The sequence below is a fragment of the Geotrypetes seraphini genome, chromosome 1 (genome assembly GCF_902459505.1).
Source record: "Geotrypetes seraphini chromosome 1, aGeoSer1.1, whole genome shotgun sequence".
NCBI classification, from domain to species: Eukaryota; Metazoa; Chordata; class Amphibia; order Gymnophiona; family Dermophiidae; genus Geotrypetes; species Geotrypetes seraphini.
In genome coordinates this window covers 426374363-426396427 of record NC_047084.1, presented here as the reverse complement: position 1 = coordinate 426396427, position 22065 = coordinate 426374363, and the positions used below count along the sequence as shown (strand labels likewise).

The window sequence follows — 22065 nt, the reverse complement described above, 5'->3', positions numbered from 1 at the left end:
GATCATGCAATATTTTGTATTCAGACTGGATCTCAGCGTGCTTTTACTATTCCAGACAGTCGTTTGTATAGTAAAAGGCCTAGCTGTCGCTTTAAAAAAAAAATTTATCTAAATACACAGAACTGTGCTTTCTTAAGCAGTTGTGTTTCTGAAAAAAAACAAAACAATGAAGGTTTGCAAGATATAGATAGAGCAAGAGCAGACCTCATACTAGATATGATGTAGTTTTTCATGGTTGGGTAGAAGAGGGCATAATCATAATATTTTGAGAGATGCCAGACAAGCTTCTTAATTTTATTAAGTTATTTGTTTTCTGTTCTCCAGAAAGAGAGTACTGGGAGCTGTGTAACAAATGCAATATGATGAGACCAAAGCGTTCCCACCACTGCAGTCGTTGTAGGCACTGTGTTAGGCGAATGGATCACCACTGCCCATGGTAAGACAAAGCCTGCTCTACACACAAGTTCTAAATCCTAGTACTACAACTGTTCAACTCATTTTTGTTTCTTAGCTGATGCATTTCAATTTTAACTGATTCTTAATTGATGTATTCCAATTAATTGATTGTTTTGCTATGTCATTTCAATTTTATTGGTTGTTTGTATTTTTATCTTGCTGTGAACCGCTTTGAACCTGTTTTGGTATAGCAGTATACAAAAAATAAATTATTATTATTATTATTATTATTACTCTTCTGCTGTGGATATTCATAACTTTTTTGAATTGCATTGGCTATCTGTAAAATTTCAGATATGATTTAAGGTTATAATGATTGTATTCAGATTCAGATGTTCACATTAGTGCTGCCCGATTCAGGAAAAAAAATTTGATTCGATTCAGCCTTATGAATTGGTTTTTCGATTCGATTCGATTTTCCTGCCCAATTGGGTGTTTTTTTCAAACATCCTGGTGGGTTTATTTTATAGCTTCTTCACCCCCTTTGGCATCTCCTACCACACTGGCGCTGTGGTGTAAACAAAATAAACAAACAAAAAAGACTTTTCCTCTCTCTGTTAAATCCTAGCACACGTTTGCGGTCTAACACCAGCTCTGGCAGGATATACTTTTCAAATCTGACATTGTAATCACAAAACAGAAAATAAAATTATTTTTTCTACCTTTTGTTGTCTGGTCAATATTCAGATCTTGTTGGTCCCAGGCTCTGGTTGTCTTCTGATAACTTGCTTGCCAGGGTCTCCTTCTTTCTCTGTGCTAACCATCCATCTGCCATCCGTTTCCCTTCCCTCCCCCGGAGGTCTGGCATCTTTCCTTTTTTTCGTCTCCATCCCCAGATCCACCTTTCCTCAACTACCCTTTCATCCAACATCTCTCCCTCCTACCCCACCACCCCAGGGTCCACCATCTCTCCCTTTCTCTTCCCAACTACCCTCCTATCCAGTATCTCTAGCCCCCCTCCATACCATCCCTTATGTCCAACTTCTCTCCCTTTCTGTTCATTCCCTCCCTAAATCCCATTGTCCATCTCTCTCCCTCTCCTCTATTTTTAGACCCATTATTTCTCCCCCCTCCAAAGTCTGGCATATGCATGTCTCTTTGAACCCCCCCTTCACGCCCTCCCTCCCTCCATGTACTTCTACACCAGAGCCCCCTCCCCTTAAGGTCTGTCCCCCCGAAGGCCTGTGCCACTATCCCTGAAGGCCTGTCTCCCCCCCCTTTTGAAGACTTGTCCCCCCCTTAAAGGCCTGCATCCCACCCCTCAAGGCCTGCCTGCCTGTCCACCCAAAGGCCTGTCCCACCCTCCATCTCGAAGGACTGCTCACCCCCCTTTGGAAGGCCTGAGTGTTCCCCCTGGCCTCCCACTGGTGTCCGGCTTCACTCCTGGCCTCCCCGCACCATTTACCTTAAAGGAGCAGCCTGCAGAGAAGATCGCGGTGCTAGCGATCTTTGTAAACTGCTTCGGAGCTATTTCCTCTGCCGCGGTCCCGCCCCTCCTCTGAAGTCAGAAGCAGGATCGCGGAGGAGGAAATAGCTCTGAAGCAGTTTACAAAGATCACTAGCACCGTGATCTTGTCTGCAGGCTGCTCCTCAAAGGTAAACAGTGCAGGGAAGCACTAGCATCTAGCGCACACAGCATTGTAGCACGCGCTATTCCATGCATTAAAGCCCTAACACAGCTTAGTAAAAGGAGCTCCTAGTGTAGTGTACTAAGTTATTTCCTTTGCTTATCATTAGAAGTGGACAGCTCTTTCAGGGCAGCAGTAATACACAGAAGAGAGAGAGAAACAGTGCGGAGGAAGTATTTAAAAAAGGTGTCATGAAGAGGCAGAAATACAATAGAATGATGTGACGGCCTAAGAACCTGGGGAACTGGGTTCTATTCCCACTGCAGCTCCTTGTAACTCTGGACAAGTCATTTAATCCTCCAATATTCCAGGTATAAAATAAGTACCTGCACATAATATGTAAAATCATTTTGATTGTAAGTCCCATTCCTCTTTCCCTCGTAACAGATCAATGAATTATTTTTGTTAATACATTAAGACCAGATGCTGCTAGAGCTTCCTCCAGAGAACATGCATCAGAACAGTCAAAAGCTATGTTTATTGCAACAGGTATTGATCTTGGTAATATCTAACCCTGGCTTTGGTTGCTTACATGGCTTGTAAGATGCTTAGATATTGAAAACTTGCTCAGAACCTTGAACTAGCAGGACAGAAGCGCAAAAAAAATAATTTTTAACGCAGCTAAAAATGGTCTTCCCTGCTTCTACTGTAATTGAAAGCAGGTAGGACCAGTGAACCAACCAATTGTGACAGTCTTGTTCTTTTTATATTCATAAAGGTATAAAATGTTAACTTTTGAGGGTAAGATTTTATTTATCATAGGCCAGGGCTTTGCTGGCTTGCATGTTGATTTACATTTAAAAGAAAAAAAAAAAACTATGTTAAAAAAAATTATTTAAGAGAAGAACTACACTAACAAGTATTGTTAGTAGGGCTGCTTCTGAGGCAGATGGCACCCTGGGAGGGTGTGCCAGTGGTGCCACTTCCTAAGTTGTAGAGCAGGGGTGCCCAAAAGGTCAATCGTGATCGACCAGTAGATCGCAAGGGCGTGGTTAAAAGGCGAAGTGGAAGAGGCTATTACAGCCAAGAAAACATCCTTTAAAGAATGAAAAAGGATCCCAATGAAGAAAATAAGAAGAGACATAAGCACTTGCAAGTTGAAAGCAAAACATTGATAAAGAAAGCTAAACAAGAATATGAAGAAAAATTTGCCAAAGAGGCAAAAACTCAAGAGTAATAATTTTTTTAAGTACATCAAAAGCAGAAAACCTGTGAAGGAATAAAAGGTGCGCTCAGGGAAGATAAGGCCATAGCGAAGAGACTGAATGAATTATTTGCTTTGGTCTTTACAGAAGAAGGTGTAAGAAATCTTCCGGAACTGGAAATGGTTTTCAAGAGTGATGAGGTGGAAGAATCGAAAGAAAAATCTCAGTGAACCTGGAAGACATACTAAGCCAAATAGACAAGTTAAAGAATGATAAATCAGATGGTGTACATTCCAGGGTACTGAAAAAACTCAAACTTGAAATTGCTGATCTGTTAGTGATCTGTAACCTGTCGCTCAAATCATCTGTAGTACCTGAAGATTGGAGGGTGGCCAATGTTACGCCAATTTTTAAAAAGAGTTCCAGGGGAGATCCAGGGAATTATAGACCAGTAAGCCTGACCTCAGTGCCAGGCAAAATACAGCTGCCCCTCCTGATTTGCAGTTTCCCCACTCATGAATTTGGTTATGTCGTGATTTTTTTTTTTTTTTGCCCCTTGTTTTTTAATGGGGAAACGCTGCCCTGGACATCCCCCAGACCTTACCTGGTGGTCTAGCGGTAACGCGGGGAAGGAGCGATCTTCCTATGCTCCTGCCCTATGCAGAGCCATCATCAAAATGGCTGCTGTGAATTCCCGTTGTAGTCTCGAGACTACAACGGAACTCATGGCAGCCATTTTGATGATGGCACTGCACGGGGCAGGGGAAATAATTATAAAAAATAAAATTATGGAACATGTAACCAAACATGATTTAATGAGACAGAGACAGCATGGGTTCAGCCGAGGGAGGTATTTCCTCACCAATTTTCTCGACTACTTTGAAGGTGTGAATAAACATGTGGATAAAGACAAACCAGTTGATGTAGTGTATCCAGATTTCCAGAAAGCTTTTGATAAAGTTCCTCATGAGATGCTCCTGAGAAAATTAGAGTCATGGGATAGGAAGCAATGTTCAATTGTGGATTAAAAATTGGTTATTGAATAGAAAACAAAGGGTAGGGTTAAATGGCCATTTTTCTCAATGGAGAAGGATAAATAGTAGTGTGTTGCAGGGATCTGTACTGGAAGGGTGTCGTATATCCCTTGGTGTATTATTTTCAAAATCTTAAACTGTACCCGATGATAGATTGTCACTGATGTGACATTGCATATTTTAAACTCATCTGCCTTGACCTCTTTGAAAAAAAAACCCAAATATAAATGATAATTAATATTTTCTCTGCATGCTTTGTGGGGTTGTTTTTTTTTTAATTTTGTGGTTACCATTATGAATTAATAAGATTATATTGTGTATATATGAAAAATGAATGGAAGAAATTGCATTACAATTAGTACTATTATGGGGGTAGGGTTAGGGGCGGAGCTTGGGTAGGGGTACTCGGTTGATATTTGTTAGACTTAGGGGGTACTTGGCTTGAAGAAGTTGAGAAACACTGGACTAGGAGACACTCAATGAAGTTACAGAGTAATACTTTTAAAACCAATAGGAGGAAATATTTTTTTCACTCAGAGAGTAGTTAAGCTCTGTAAAGCGTTGCCAGAGGATGTGGTAAGAGCAGTTAATGTAGCTGATTAAAAAAAAAAAAAAAAGTTTGGCCAAGTTCCTGGAGGAAAAGTACATAATCTGCTGTTGAGACAGACATGGGAGAAGCCACTGCTTGCCTTGGATCGGTGGCATGGAATGCTGCTACTATTTCGGTTTTTACCAGGTACTTGTGACCTGGATTGGCTTCCATGAAGATGGGATACTGGGCTAGATGGACCATTGGTCTAATCCAGTAAGGCTATTCTTATGTTCTAATGACATGAAGGGGGATGATTAGAAGGGGGTTAGAGTAAAAGTGAATAGTTGGGCTAAGTGAGAGGGATGGGTGGACTGAGAAAGAGGAATGATTTGGGAGAGGATGGTTGTAGTGATAAAACCATTAAACGTAGTAGCTGTTGAGAGCAAATATAGGGAGCTGGAAGGCAGTGAAAAGAGATGGAGAACAGATCATGGGCAATGAAGAGAGTTGTTGGATGAAGGGCTGGGATAGGAAGAACTTGGCCATGGTAGGGAAGGATGTCGATAACTTCATTACACTTCATGCAGGTTCTTGCTAGTTGTTGTTAATTTCATGGTCTGATTTAAAACAAATGTGTAAATCTTTTGAGTCAGTTATGAAAATGTTTTCAGGTTAGGAGAAAAATAAGATTGTGCTTAGCATAAACTCGCTGTTCACATTTATGGGTTCCTAGTTTGTCATTTATAAATATTTTATTTGTAAGATTTTTGGACATTTCATTTACTACATGCAGTATACCCACCTAGTTAAAATCCATTTACATCCCTATTCATCAGGTGTTTGTGGTCCCAGTTCATCTACTTTCCCCATAAATCCAGAACTCAAATATAGAGGGGTCCTTTTACTAAGGCACGCTAGCCGTTTTAGCGCACGCTCACGCATCCATAGAATATAATAGCCGCATTTAGCGTGCGCTAAAATGGCTAGTGCTCCTTAATAAAAAGACCCCAGAGTGAGGGGCATTTTTCAAATTGTTCCAAATCTCGTCCAGAATGATAGCAGGATTAGGAGGATGAAAAATGTGACCTTTAATACTCTACAGACCCAAAGGTCAACCAAAACAGGAACAAAAATGCTGTGGAGACGACGATGTCCAAGATGCAGGTCTTTATTGAAAATACAGTCAATTGATCCACACGACGAGATGTCAAGGACCCCAAAACTGGGGACTAAGGACCCAACACGGTCTGTTTTGACAACCCTGTCTTCCTCAAGGGTCCCTGAAAGTCCTAATGCAAAAATGTGGATCAAATCCTAAAACCTAAAGGTGGTCAAATATGGGGATGGACTTGGTCAAGTAGAAAACTGCGCAATTGAAAAAACATCAATAGCTGGAGAAAAACGTTTGGGTTGTTAACACTTTTTTGTGGTTGACCCTGAAGTTTGCTCAGAGTTTCTGAACAGGGTCCTGTGTGGGGGAAGCTTGAGAGCAGCTTATGTAACCTATCATTTTTCTGCAGGATAAACAACTGTGTTGGGGAGGACAACCATTGGCTGTTTCTGCAACTGTGCTTCTATGCTCAGCTCCTCAGTGCCTACACACTGCTGCTCGATTTCTGCCAGTACTACTACTTCCAGCCCCTGCACACTGTTAATGGGGTAAGAAACCTTGCGTATAGGCAGTAATGGAAGTAGTTCATATGTTACCACACAGCACTTCTAAGAACCAAAAAAAGTAATTGTTTAAATCCAGTCTTATTTCAGTTCTTTAAAGGCCTTGATATATAGGGCTCCTTTTACAAAGGTGCGCTAGCATTTTTAACGCACGCACCGGATTAGTGCGCGATACCCGAAAAACTACTGCCTGCTCAAGAGGAGGCGCTAGCAGCTAGCACGCCCGGAATTTTAGCCCGCGCTATTCCGCGCGTTAAGGCCCTAACGCACCTTTGTAAAAGGAGCCCATAAACTTTGGATGACATAGGCATGTGTACTTGCGAAAAATGTAAATGGGGTTGTCAAATTATCATTCCCTATCGGTTCATCTGGGATATTTTTTTAATTTCTAAGAATTTGATTGCCAGAGACAAGTCTAATAGAAAGCATTTACCACTGTTTCTAGCTATATTAGAAACTAAGAGTTTAAATAGGAGAGGTATTTTTGGGAATGTTAAGATTAATCTCTCTTTAGCCTGTATATATTTTTGATTGATATATTTTTTTTTAGCACTTATGCTGCTCAAAATTGTAGAAGTTACAGAAGCTGTATTATAAGTGTAGTAAAATGCATGATTCTGCCTACCCATTCATTAGTTAATAATGTAGAGCGGTGGTCTCAAACTCAGACCCTTTGCAGGGCCACATTTTGGATTTGTAGGTACTTGGAGGGCCGCAGAAAAAATAGTTAATGTCTTATTAAAGAAATGACAATTTTGCATCAATAATAATAAAAACCCTTAGCGCACATGCACGCTAGGATTGTGCCTCTGTGCCTCCGCATCCACAGTACAATAGAACTCTCCCCTGCTTGAAGGAACCTGCAGCGGTTTCCCCATCGCCCTCCCTCAGCGACGCTGTGAGCCCGGAGCTAGTGGCGACCACCATGGCGGCAACTCCCCCCTTCTCACCGTCTGCCAAGAGCCTGTGGCAGTTTCCCAATTGCCCTCCCTTGGCGATGCTGCGAGCCCGAAGCCAGTGGCATGGAAGCTGAAAGGGAGAAGGGGGGCTGGGGGGCTAAATAGGGGTTTGGAGCTGGGGCTGAAAATAGGGGACATGTAAGGGAAGGAGGCTTTAAAGGGGGGTTCTTACTTTAGAGGCAAAAGGGATCAAATAGAGGTTGAATAAAAGGGGTAGGTGGGAGAAGGGGGCTGGAGCTGGGGTCAGTATTGTAAAAAGGGAACATGTTAAAGAAAGGAGCTGCAAGCTGACAATGGGGATATGTAAGAGAAGGGAGCTGGGGGCAGAAAAGGGAATATGTGTGAGGAGGCTGAAAAAGAAACATATGAGAAAAGGGGGCTGGGGCTGGAAGCTGAAAAGGAAAAAATGGGAGAAGGGGGCTGGGGGGGCTAAAAAGGGGTTTGGAGCTGGGGCTGAAACAAGGGGACATGTGAGGGAAAGAGGCTTTAAAGGGGAGTGGGGCTACAAAAGGGGACAGAAAAGAACTGGGACTGAAGCTGGGGGCTAAAAAGGGGGAATGTGCGAGAAAGGGGCTGAACACATAAGCCCCTACTATCAAAAACTCCATTGGCTGCCCCTAGAGGCGCGAATCCTGTTTAAGTTCTCTTGTCTGTGTTATAAATCAATATTTGGTCTGGCCCCCACTTATCTAGTTTCCCATTTTAATCTGGCAAGTTCTTTTAGGCCAATGAAAACAAAAACTGTTCTTTTAGGCCCGCACGAAGAATACATCTGTTCACCTATCCGACAATAAAAGCCTGCCACTGCAAAAGATTCTTGGATAGAACTCTTGCCTTCCAGGCAGGCAAATGGAACGATTGGCTTAGTAACGTTATCACGCTCTCCTCATCCTACTTCAATTTTAGAAAACTGGTAAAAACGAGTTTGTTCAGTCGATTTGTAAACTAAGATTCTATACTGCTCTGCTTATTCAACTAGTAACCCTAAGAGCTATGTAGTTTTCCAATTCTTTCATTATGTAAGATTGCATTGTTGACTTTGATTGTAACCTCTTCGCTGATTGTCCAGCGCTTCTTGCTGTAAACCGCCTCAAACTTCCATGGCTTTGGCGGTATATAAGAATAAAATTATTATTATTATTGAAGATAGGAGCTGGAAGAATAAGTGAAGAATGATGGGGAAAGGGGCAATGGAGAGGGAGTTCTTTGGAGGTGACGGACAGAGAAAGGGGACAGATTTTTAAGTTGGTGAAAAAAGGCAAACTCTTTGTATGGTCTTGCAGTAGGCAGATAACACACTTCTTGGGATATCATGTCTAATCATCAGATGGATGCTGATCATATGTAGATTCGCAATTTGTGAATCATGAACTCGGTAATTCGCGATATTTTCTGACCGCCTCTTCCTTGGTGCTAAAGTCATGGTTACACCAATTAGGAGCTTCTTTGGTGTGTGAAAGCAGCTCCTGATTGGTGTAGCCTGACTTTAGTACCAGGAAGAGGCGGTCGGAACAAGCCAGCGCAAAGGAAGAGCATCTGGCACCAAGCAGGAAGACATGAAGACACCAGCCGGCAAGATTAAGGAAAACAACTGGCACCAAGGAGAAGACTCTAAATCCTTATAAGCTTGGCTACAATACAAGACCAAGTGTCCAAACTGGAACTGTTGGAGAATTATCATAAGGATCTCAAGCGCTCACAGCTAAAAGCTCGATTTATTTTTCAAGCTAATAACCAAAAGGTGAGCTATCATTGGTCCCATAAATTCTCCTATTTTAAATTCTTCTTTTTTATCAACAAACTTTTTATATATAAATATATTTTTTTATAAAGTGTAATATAAATCCTATTTTGCTTCATACACGTTGCATTACAATATTTCTTCAATATACTGATTTTGATTAATCAATAGTACTCTCTCACTCAAGATTGTACTTAAAGAGTACTTAGCTTCATGACGACGGAAGATCTCCGTTTCGCTCATTATTTTTTATATAAGAGCTTCATCAGGAAAAGCACCAGCATTACCGCTGTAAATGAAACAAAACAGCACTTAAACTCCAAATGCATAAAATATTTTACTATAAATACTAATATTAAATGCTTGCATTAAAGAAAGCTATATGGTGATCCTTCCGGTAACACTTTTAAATGTTCTACTCCTTTTCAAACGTTCCAAGGAACTCTTTATTGTTTTAAAGCCCCTCCAAAGCTTTTTTTGTCCCTATTCATAGTCATCTACTGTCAACACACTAACCTTATGTTTTTTCTATCGTTTTTATCACTTTTACATCGTCTGTAGATTTATTCCAATGCTTATTTCCAAACACATAAAGCATGGGTATATTACAATCAAAAGTTAAGCCTACTCACCATCTTTTGCTTAAGTTAACCGAATTATAAAGTTAACATGCAGAAAGACTGCAAATCACAGAGGCACAGAGTGCCTGTCGGTATTTCTCGCCGTCTTCAAGAACACCCAGTTCAACTCTAGTTTTTAAAAGATGTGAGGGCGTCTGATGTCACATCCGGTTCCACCTACTCTATGGCTACACTGTGTCATTCCAGCAAATGTGTCAATCAACATTTTCAAAAAAATTTTTTATAAAATGGAAGTTTTTTAGAATAAAGGTCACCAACCATAGAAATTAACAAAAGATTTTACTAAAGCAAACTCAAAGATTTTTAGTACAATCTTGAGTGAGAGAGTACTATTGATTAATCAAAATCAGTATATTGAAGAAGTATTGTAATGCAACGTGTATGAAGCAAAATAGGATTTATATTACACTTTATAAAAAAATATATTTATATATAAAAAGTTTGTTGATAAAAAAGAAGAATTTAAAATAGGAGAATTTATGGGACCAATGATAGCTCACCTTTTGGTTATTAGCTTGAAAAATAAATTGAGCTTTTAGCTGTGAGCGCTTGAGATCCTTATGATAATTCTCCAACAGTTCCAGTTTGGACACTTGGTCTTGTATTGTAGCCAAGCTTATAAGGATTTAGTGTGTTTCACATATTTTTGAGGATTTTTAAGTTTACCAAGGAGAAGACTGCCAACACGAAGCCGAGCCAGCATATAGCTAAGCCAGCATGAAGCAAAGCCTGTGCCCTCAATGAGGAGACGAGCAACACCACACTCTCTTGTAACGGGTAGGAAGGGCCTCGGTACAAATAAGGCCTTTCAACCGTTAAACAGTTAATTCATATGGGACAGTAAGGTTGACCCTGTCTGCAAGGGGATGCTCATGAACCGCATTTGCGGTTTTTCGAAATTCGCGGAGGTTCCTGGAACGGAGCCTCCGCAGATTTTGGGGGAGTACTGTAATGTTTGAAACTGTTGTTACACTTTCTAGAACAGAGGTTCTCAACCCAGGCCTTGGGACACACCTAGCTAGCCAGGCTTTCAGGATATTTACAATAAATATGTATGAGACAACTCTGCATGCCCTACCTGCATTTTCTGCAAATCTATCTCATGAATATTCATTGTGGATTTCCTGAAAACATGACTTCTAGGTGTGTCCCGAGGACTGGGTTAAGAACCTCTGCTCTAGAAAGAGAGTACATAGAAGCAGTTTCAGAACACCTGTTCTAGATTGGTATTTTTACCAGAAATACTGAATTCAGTGTTTTAAGGCCTGTCGCCTCCCCATCTGCTGCTACCTCCCATAATCACCTTAATGTTTCTGTTTCTTGCCACTGTTACCACACTAGAAAAACTTCTGATTACCCACTCTATAGTCTCTTGCTTGTGTGACCACAATATTGAAGCACTTAACCATGCCTCATTTTTTTTTTATTATTGGAGGTACATGACTAAATAATCCATATGATTCAAACATCTACATTAGTACTACAGTGCTTACCCTTTTGAAAATTATGATAATCGTGAAAATTATGATGCCCTTAAAATTCTGATTTAAATGTTATGCTTTGTGTTTGTGTGACTTCATATATTTTTAAGATTTGTTTTCTTAATTTTTGGAAACTTGTCATTTACATAAGAGTGTAGTCTGCTTTTTTTTTTTTTCTATCTCATAGAAACATGATTGCAGATGAAGGCCAAATGGCCCATCCAGTGTGCCCATCCACAGTAACCATTATTTCTTTCTCTCTCTAAGAGATCTCACGCACCTATCCCAGGCTTTCTTGAATTCAGACACCAGTCTCAGTCTCCATCATCTCTTCCAGGAGACTGTTCCATGCATCTTTTTCTGTCCACTCTTTGGAGTGTACTCTATTTACCATTGTCCTTTTTCCCATCATGCTATCATTTTCCAACCCACTACCAAGTACAAAACACAGGGACAAATTTTTCCCCATCCCCACGAGAACTCATTTTCCCGTCCCCGTGAGTTCTTTTCCTGTCCCTGCCCCATTTGTGCAAGCTCCGTCCTCATCTGCACAAGCCTCAAACATTTTAAAATCATAAGTATTCGAGGCTTGTGTGGTTAAGGCAGAGTTTACGGGAATGGGGCAGGGACAGGATGGGGAAATTGAGTTCCTTTGGGCACAGGGACAAACTTGTCCCCATGCCATTCTCTACATAAGACTCCTTTAGGCTGCTCAGCATATTAAGAAGCTTCTTGTGTAGAGCAGAAGCAAATCATGCAAAGGCTACAAAGCTGGTATTATATTCATAATGGTTACTTGTAACTTTTCCACTAGATTGATATTACTTCAGTTACTGCCACCATTTTCAATATGAGTATTACCATACCAGAACAAAATTGCTGTACTTTAAAGCATTAGAAAATGTGTCATATTTTGGGAAGCTGTAACTGTCAATATTTGACCCCCATAGATTTTTGTTTCAGATTTTGTTTTGCTCTTTGTGATTTCTGTTCCATTTGGTCATCCATTTCTTTTCTTCTTTTTGCAGGATTTATTTGTATTTAAACATGAGCTAGCCCTGCTTAGAACATCCACCTTTATGGGCATTATAATGTTTGGTGGAATGTGTGGCCTGTTTTACACTCAGCTGACCGGCATATTAACTGTAAGTATTTTAATTCATTAGGATCACATTAGTGATTTTCCCACAGGCTTTACCTTTGAAGAGCTATTTCAAGGGGTTGTGGTGTGATGTCCCGAGCCAGCCTTTGCTTTTATGCCTTCATTTGGTACCAGTCTTGGTACGACTCAAATAGATGAGCCAGGGTTCATACTGCTAGAGTGGCCCAATCTTGGAAGGTACATTTGTCTGATCTTTTCAATTTTCGAGCCTGGTTGGTTTTTACTAAGATTTAATTTTTTTTAAATAGGTATACTAAATCAAGCTACTTTCTTGCAAAATCTACCTAAGAACCCTTGAAGAGAACTAGGGCTCTTAGTTGTAGTCAGTAAATATTTGCTGATCTATTTAATGGGTTCATAGACAACCCCGCGAAAGACAAAGGCACGTTCATAGACAACCCCCCAAACCCCCCACAACACCGGTACGATCTCTATTAAGTAAACTGGGGGGGCTCCCCAACAAAACCCCCCGTCGGAGCCCCTAAAAACTCTAATTTTTTGCGGCGCGTGCCTTTGTCCCAGCGCGCTTTTGACCTGACACCATTTAATGAGCTTGTAAATAGCTATGTTTAGCGAGACTTGTCTGGGTAGAAGCAATTCTTACTTGGCTGAGGTGGCCTGGGGGCTGGGAGTTAGCTGGTCAGTGGCAGTCTTAGTCTGGTAATCCGGGTACTATCCAGGTAAAGTTAGGATAGCAGAAAGGTATTAGCTTGATTATTCCTATAACCATATAATAATAATAATAATTTTATTCTTATACCGCCATACCAAAAAAAATTATAGGCGGTTCACAACAAGGTGAGCTAATACATGGGATACAGATAAAATACAAATTAGAATAATGGACTTAAAAACAGATAAAGACAGAAAGCATTTACAATATAATGCAGAAAATACCGGCATGGCAGGGAAAGAAGTAATACATAGAACAGATAAAATACATCAGGTTGAATATAAGGAATTTGATTGAAAAAATGAAGCAGAAGGCCAGTGGCTGCCAAATACTGGATATTTAGTGCCAGTATCCAGATATAGCCCGCTGAAAGCCTTCACCATCCAGTGTTTTAAAAAGAAAAAATACCACCTTGGGTTGAATATTGCCCCTATGTATTTATATGCAGTGTAGTAGTGCATTTTTGGTGGTGATGGACATTGCCATGTTTCCACTTAGAGTTCTCACCCTCTTTTCTTTTAGTAATATCCCCCATTCCTTCAAAGAGAGTAAGCAAGGAGCTGGCTGAGATTTGTTTCCAAAAGACATGAAGAGTTTAGTCTCTGCATGTGTAGCCTACTTGTACAGCATACCCTTGGTTTTTTTAGGTGCTGACTCTTTCTCAATATAGGTGGGTTTTTATATAGGTGCTCTGCCGAGCCACCCATAGGAATAGAACAGGCTGCTCAGCATTTAGCGTGACTTGCTCGGCAGCATACCTTTTGTAAAAGGACCTGATAGGTTTTAATTAAACTCATCCTTGTTTTGTAACATCCGTCACCATAATGACAGTAGAAGCAGCATTTCTCCTCCTACTATTTATCATGTCTACAACACTGGAAGGTATACGTAGTGCTGCACATTTAACATGTAAACATGTAATAGACGGTCGCTGCTCAGAAGAGCCTACAAGATAATTTGGACAGACAGGACATATAGGGTTGAGTTTCTAGCAAGGAGAATGATAAGCTGTACATAGGTATCTTATGGTAAGCGGGAGTTAGGAGTTGAAAACAGCTTTGAAAAAGTGCTCTTTTAGCTTGGATTTGAATACTGCTAGAGATGGAACCTGATGTAATGATTCGGGCAGTCTGTTCCAGACATACTGCGCAGCAAGATAGAAAGGATGGACTCTGAAGTTGGCAGTGGAGAAGGGTACGGATAGGGAGGGGCTTACCAGATGAACAGAGTTCACGGAGGGGAGCATAGGGGGAGATAAGTGAGGAGAGATATTGAGGGGCTGCAGATTGAATGCACTTGTAAGTCAGTAAGAGGAGTTTGAATTGTATTCAGAAATGGAGGAGAGCCAATGAAGTGACTTGAGGAGAGGGGTAATCTGAGTATGCTGGCTCTCATGGAATGAGTCGTGCAGCAGAATTTTGAATGGATTGAATGGAAGAGAGCTGGTTGAGCAGAAGACCTGAAAGAAGCAAGTTGCAGTAATTATGCGAAAGGTGATGAGAATATGGATAAAAGTTTTGGTAGAAGGACGATGTCCAATTTTGGTAATATTGAAGAGGAAGTGGTGACGGGCTTTAGCGGGTTGTTGGATCTGAGTGGAGAAGGAGAGAGAGAGAGAGGAGTCAAAGAAGTCCCCCAAGGTTACGAGCTGACAAGACAGGGAGGAGAAGAGTATTGTCCATAGAAAAAAGAGAATGGGGTGGGCTTAGGTGAAAAGATAAGGAGCTCGATCTTAGCCATATTCAGTTTTGCAAATGAACAAGGACTGAAGAGCTGTTTGCTGACGGTCATTGTCTAGCCTTGAATACTTAGCACTTGTTCCATCTTGCGAGTTTTCTGATTCAGCTGCCCAGCTCTGTAAGAGACTGTTTTTTAGATAAGTTGGTTTTTTCACCGCATATAGACACTTTGTATTGTTTTTTGCATTGATTTTGAGAATTATGCACTTCAAGTGGTGAATGAATAATATTGTGGTGGAGTTTTTCTGACCGAGGATGTGTCGTCTTGTTTCAACTTGTTGTTGACACAAGGTTGTCTATAGGGGTGTTAAAGCTTCAGAATACCCCTATGTGACACTGAGGTCTTCTCTCCATTTTTTTTTTTTAAATTATATTATCTGTTTGGCTGGTGCTTATACAGTGCTGTGGTTATTTTTGAGTGATTAGATATTTGAGTGAGTTTTGGGGCATCCTTACTTGCTTTTGTTTGGTTTTACCTGCATGTCAGGTCTAGTTTTAGGCTTCTAGGATTGCAAATGCTGGGCAACAAGTATAATGATTATAAGTGTACACTTACTGTCACACTAGTGAGAATCATTATGAATGTTCACCTGCATATTGGTTCTTGTAGGCTTGTAAATGATTTCATCTGCATGTCTTTTTGACCTTATAGGATAGTGGGCAAGTAATATGGTGGTTATAAGTGCCTACTGACTTTCACACTGGGCAAGGCTGTGAATGTTCAGGCCACTGTTTAAAAGAATGCATTGATAACCATTTTTAAAAAATATAATCTTTTTTTTTTTTTTTTTTTGTATAAATATTTTTTATTCTTTTTTTTAAATTCTTACATCAAGTGAAATACATGTAATACATTCAATTATACAAAAAAACACTTGAAATTATCATTAAATTTTCTTACAATGTGAATTAAATAAACCCTTTTTCAGAATTTATATCATATTAATATTACAATAGTTTTCCCTCCCTACCCCTTCTATATGTTCTATACATGTGTTATTATATCTGATCAGTGGAATAAATTGTCAATGGTCTCCATATTTTATTAAATTTGTTAATATAACCTTGTTGTAATGCCAATACTTTTTCCATTTTATATATATAATATAATAAAAAATATAATCTATTCTGGAAGGTTTTCTGGTATTTGGCACTAGAAACCATTGTCGGAGCCCTGTAGGTGGCACTCTTTAACTTTTCAATATTTCTTAGGCAAAGCCATAAAGCAAAAACCTTTTCCTTTGAATGTTTATTCTGTAAAGTATTTTACTGCTTGTTATAATTTACTTATTAAATTGCAAAAAGTATAGTATAGTCTTTTAATAATGCTATTTTTATAAAACAGGTTATAATAGTCGATAATTGAATAAGATGAGGCTCTATTGTGTTAAAAAAAAAACCATTGGAACTATATAGTGTTGCAAGCATTCGGTGCTTAGCAGAATGTATATGTGAATGCATTGCATCTGAACTATAACCCTATATTTATGCTATCTAAGCCTTTGCACATTGAATTTAGGGCTCCTTTTACAAAGGTGCGCTAGCGTTTTTAGCGCACGCACTGGATTAGTGCGCGCTAGCCGAAAAACTACCGCCTGCTCAAGAGGAGGCAGTAGCAGCTAGCGTGCGTTGCATTTTAGCGCGCGCTATTCCACGGCGTTATGTCCCTAACGCACCTTTGTTGACATCACCTAAAAGATGCTGAATCCTAATTTTGCTCTCACTTTAAATCTGGGGATGTCAAACTGATTTCAGTGTCGAGCTGTGTTATATTAAAAATACTTTTTTTTTAATAGCTGGCCAGGTTTGAAGGTGGGGCAGATTTACAAATTATGTTCATATATTTACTTAAAGTTGTTTCTGAAATTTCTTTTGTGTTAATTTATCTGCTCCTTTGGGGAGCGGAGGAAAAGAGGTCCTAGGGATTGGTGGTAGGAAGGGAAAAGGACAATTATGTCCAGGGGAAGGGAAATAGGTTTGGGGGAGAGAGAAGAGGAAATCATAGAGGAAGGAAATTGAGGATTTCAGGCAAGAAACATAGAAACATGATGGCAGATAAAGGCCAAATGGCCCATCCAGTCTGCCCATCCACAGTAACCATTATCTCTTTCTGTCTCCGAGAGATCCCAATGCCTATCCCAGGCCCTTTTGCATTCAGACACAGTCTCTGTTTCCACCACCTCTTCTGGGAGACTGTTCCATGTATCTACCACCCTTTCTGTAAATAAGTATTTCCTTAGATTACTCCGAAGCCTATCACGTCTTAACTTTATCCTATGCCCTCTCATTGCAGAGTTTCCTTTCAAATGAAAGACTCAACTCATGCACATTTATATTACATAAGTATTTAAACGTCTCTTATCATATCTCCCCTCTCCCACTTTTCCTCCAAAGTATACAGATTGAGATCATTAAGTCTGTCCCATAATTCTTATCACAAAGACCATACACCATTTTAGTAGCCTTCCTCTGAACCAACTCCATTCTTTTTATATCTTTTTGAAGGTGCGGCCTCCAGAATTGTACACAATATTCTAAATGAGGTCTCACCAGAGTCTTATACAGAGGCATTAATACCTCCTTTTTCCTACAGGCCTTACCTCTCCCTATACAACCTAGAATCCTTCTAGCTTTCGCTGTCACCATTTCAACCTGTTTGGCCACCTTAAGATCACCGCATACAATCACACCCAAGTCCCGCTCTTCTGTCGGGCACATAAGTTCTTCACCCCGTAAAATGTACTGTTCTCTCGGGTTTTTTGTAGCCCAAATGTATGACCTTGCATTTCTTGGCATTAAATTTTAGCTGCCAGATTTCAGACCATTCTTCAAGCTTCGCCAGGTCTTTCTTCATGTTATTCACACCATCCGGCGTGTCTATTCTTTTGCAAATTTTGGTATCATCCGCAAAGAGGCAAATTTTACCTGACAACCCTTCAGCAATATCATTTATAAAAATGTTAAAAAGAATAGGCCCAAGAATAGAACCTTGAGGCACACCACTTGAGGCATCCCTTTCCTCGGAACGATCTCCATTGATCACTACCCTCTGTTGCCTTCCACTCAACCAGTTCCTGACCCAGCCCATCACTTTGTACCCATCCAATAGGCACTCAGTTTATTTATTAAGATGTCTGTGTGGAACGCTGTTAAAGGCTTTGCTAAAATCTAAATACACCACATCTAGCGCACATCCCCTATCCAGTTCTCTGGTCACCCAGTCAAATAAACTGATCAGATTTATCTGACAAGACCTACCTCTAGTGAATCCATGTTGCCTCCGGTCCTGTAATCCACAGGATTCCAGAAACTTGACCATTCTGTGTTTTAAAAGTGTTTCCATTAATTTGCATACCACGGAAGTCAGACTTACCAGCCTATAATTCCCTACTTCTTCCTTATTTCCACTTTTGTGGAGAGGGAACACATCCGCCCTTCTCCAGTCCTCCGGTACTACTCCCGACTCTAGAGTCGGTGGCAGAGGAGGGAGAAGCTAGGGGGAATTGGCAGTGAAAAGAGGTATGTAGGGAAGCAGGAGCTGAAGGGGATCCTTTTTCTCCCATACTTTCCCTTGTAATCCTGCAACTCTCACCCCTCAGTCATTCTCTTGTGTCCTTGCTTACTCCTCCTCCCCCCCCTCAAAAAAATACAACAACAAACATCATCAAAGATCTGATAATGGAATTGTGGGAACCAGCCAGAATATTTTTTTTGGAGGGTGGGGGTAAATCTATTAGGGTACCATGTCATGGCCTCATTTTGTCCTGCAATCGAGGCAGCTCCACCTACTCTGGATCTGTAGCTGTGCTACCTTTGCAGAAATCTGTCGTCAGGGAAGACTGCATGGGTTCTGATAGTTTGAAGGAGTATGCCTCTTCCTGATGCATCTGCAAACAGCCACACAGTCGTTCACCCAGAAAGAGAGCTTTGCTTCTTGGGCATCATTGTTTTGCATGCATGTGCAGGACAGATAAGAGTAGAAAATGATATGGGGAACCGATCTGTGGGCCAGATAGGACCCACACATGCTGGAAACAGAACAGAGGCCCTTTGTTTTGACACCTCAATATAAGCAGATTATAGTGTAATATATTTGTCTTCAATATACTTACCAAATTTAACCAAGATTTTGGGGGCATAAAAATGGCCCAAAAATGGGGGTCTCGGTTTATATTCAAATCATCCAGCTGTGCACCCCTGTCTCCCCTCCCAGACCATTGCAGACCTCCCCAGGACAGGAGTGACCCCCACCCCCATTTCCTGTCCCAGATGGCTCCCCACCACCCTGCCTTCCTCCCACCTCCTGGACCCTGCAAAGGCCTTCCTTGCACACCCTGGTGTTCCGTTGGTGAATTGGGGGGGCAGGAGCGATCCTCCTCTGCTCTTGCTCCGTGCACAGCCACTAAAGGAAATGACTTCCGTGAGTTCTCGTGGCAACCTTGTGGGAACATATGTTAGCCATTTTCTTTAGCGGTTCTGCACAGGGCAGGAACGTAGGAGGATTGCTTCTGCCCCAATTCACAGCTGGACCACAAGGGCGTGCAAGGTAAGCCTTTACAGGTGTGGGAGGCATGAGGTAGGTGAGGTGATGCGGAGCCGGCCAGGATGACACGGGAGGAGTCGCTTCTGTCCCTGCTCACCGCTGGACCACCAGAGTTCAAGGCTGGCCTGGAAGAGGCCTGCAATGGGTCGGAGCAGGACACAGAGCCAGCCAGGACAGGACAAGGAGGGATTGCTGCTATCCTGGCTCACCACTCAACCACCAATACCTATACGTGAATTTAAACCCTCGTTTATACTCGAGTCAACCTTTTTTCTCCCTTTTTTGGGAGAGAGAAGAAAAGGTTACCTTGGTTTATATTTGAGTATACAGCATACCCCGTCTTTCGTGGTATGTTCCGACCACCTCTTTCTGGTACTAAAGTCAGGCTACACCTATCAGGAGCTGCTTTGACACGCCAGCTAGCGTGTCAAAGCAGCTCCTGATGGGTATAGCCTGACTTTAGTTCCCTGAAGAGGCCGTCAGAAAATACTAAGAATGATCCCTCACCCGATTTTCAGCACCTGCCGGCTCCCCAGCTGCCCTCTCCTGCTTCCGATCTGCTCCTAAACCACATTAGTGGTTTTTTGAAATTTCAGGGGAGTACTGTATACAATAATTTTGTCATTCTTCTCTTAAAAAGAATATGGTCATAGTTACTGTATCATTTTATAGAGGTATTTTCTGCCTCCCATCCAAAACAGATTAAAACAAAAGTTGAGTGAAATGTTTCTGATGTAATGTTTCTTTTTTGTGTTTTCTTGTAACAGGATACTACAACAATAGAAAAAATGTCAAATTGTTGTGAAGAGATGTAAGTATCCAGAAGATATATGAGAAAGCTGTCATGTTACGGAGGAAGGATGGGCAGTGTGAAATGGAGTGTGTGTGTTTGTGTATATAGAACCTGAAGGCAGAACACCTTTGGCTATTTTGCTATAGTACACCTACAGTATCTCACTTCCAGAGTGTAATAGAAGGAATGAGATGAGTCATTTGGCCCCAGTTGGGCCAAATGAATATGGATGAGATCTATTTGCATACAAAAGAAGTAGTATATGCAATTATCCCAGGACAAGCAGGCATGATATTCTCACATGTGGGTGACGTCATCTACGGAGCCCCGATGCGGAAGCATTTTCAAGCAAACTTGATTGAAGATTTTAAGTTTGCTCTGCTGCTCCACGCATGCGTGCCTTCCTGCTCCACTAGGGGGTGCATCCCCTCGTGGTCTCCAGTTCAAAATTTTCCGCGAGCCTAGAAGCCGTGTTTCTCAGGCTCTGCCCCAACTGCCTTCTAGCACCGCAATTTTTTTCTTGTTTTTTCTCGATTAAGTCGCTGTGCGCGAATTCTTTACAACTTTACTTGATTCCTGCTTCGTTTTCGACGACCCGGAGGCTTCCGGGTCCCCGTGGCCGCGTGGCTAATCGAGCCGCGGCCACTTTCGATTTAATGTCCCGGCCTTTGACCGGCTTTAAAAAGTGCACCCGTTGCGAGCGGCTTCTTTCTCTCACAGATCCGCATCGCCGGTGCATCCTCTGTCTGGGGGCAGCTCATCCAACCGACTCCTGCCCCCAGTGCGCTAATTTCCAAAACAGGGCCCTCCGCCGAAGAAAAGCCCGCATGGCGGACCTCTTCACTCCGGACCAACCCTCCACCTCGGCTTCGAGGTCGGCCCCAGCCTCGGCCCCGGCCTTGACCTCGGCCCCTGATACCTCGGCATCGCCTCGAGACTCGACCCCGAAGTCCTCGGGACAACAGAAAGCCTCGGCCCCGGGTAAGTCCCCTCTTCCCTCTTCAGGTTCTGTAACAGCGAAGAAGCCAACCTCGGGGACAACGTCGACGCATGGCGGAAGCCCCATGCTTACAGCGACTAAGCCCTCCAAGCCTTCGGGCCGTGCCTCCACCACACGGGAATACTCTGATACGAGGTCGCCCCAGGTGGAGTGCACCGAGGCAGTGGACATGCCTTCGATGCTGTCCGTGCCCGTCTTCCAGGACCTACTCCGAGCGATGATCACGTCGGAGCTGTCCACTGCAATGGCCCAGTTTCAATCGGCCTCGACCTCGAACGTGCCAGACCAGCCTGAGCCTCGCACCGATCAACCCCGAGGAAAGGTGCGCAATCCTCGCCGCATCCCATCTTCCTCAGACTCCTCGCCGAGGCGCCCGAGACGTTCCCCCTCCGCAGACCGCCGAGGGGCAAAATGTCGGGCTAAAACGACAGAAACCTCGAACCGCCGTACCTCCAAGAAGGCCCGAGGTTCACCAACTCTACGAGGCGGTTCTCCCACACCTCGTACGGGACCACTAAGGGTGGCTGAGTTATCACTCTCCAACCCGCGCATCCTCCGAACTCCCCCTCGGACGTATTCTCCGAGGGAGTCCGGATCGAGGTCACCGATCCGATATCGATCGGTACCCCTAACTCCGGCATCGTCTCCGAGGGGCCCCTCGAGACGCCGAAGATCGACAACCCCGGAACACTCTCACAGTGCTTCCCCAGTCTCGGAGCATGGATCGGAACATGAACCTCGATACTCGAGGGAAGCCTCCCTATCCTTCTCCACCCGACGAAGGTCTCGTTCCCCGACCCCGCACGGGGCCCCGGGGACATCCCGTCCATCCTTCACTCACTTCGTCCAAGACATGGGCCACGC

At 42.3% G+C, this 22065-nt stretch overlaps 1 protein-coding gene across 4 annotated transcripts in view; it reads left to right on the top strand.

The window, feature by feature from the left end:
* The window catches only part of ZDHHC21 (zinc finger DHHC-type palmitoyltransferase 21), a 56181-nt gene that overhangs the window by 24667 nt on the left and 9449 nt on the right, over positions 1-22065 (top strand). For all 4 annotated transcript variants that reach the window (XM_033948914.1, XM_033949003.1, XM_033948736.1 and 1 more), the window contains 4 exons: positions 325-436; positions 6316-6454; positions 12320-12436; positions 20176-20219. In XM_033948914.1, coding sequence (XP_033804805.1) covers positions 325-436; positions 6316-6454; positions 12320-12436; positions 20176-20219 — 412 coding nt within the window. The remainder of the gene's footprint in view (positions 1-324; positions 437-6315; positions 6455-12319; positions 12437-20175; positions 20220-22065) is intronic.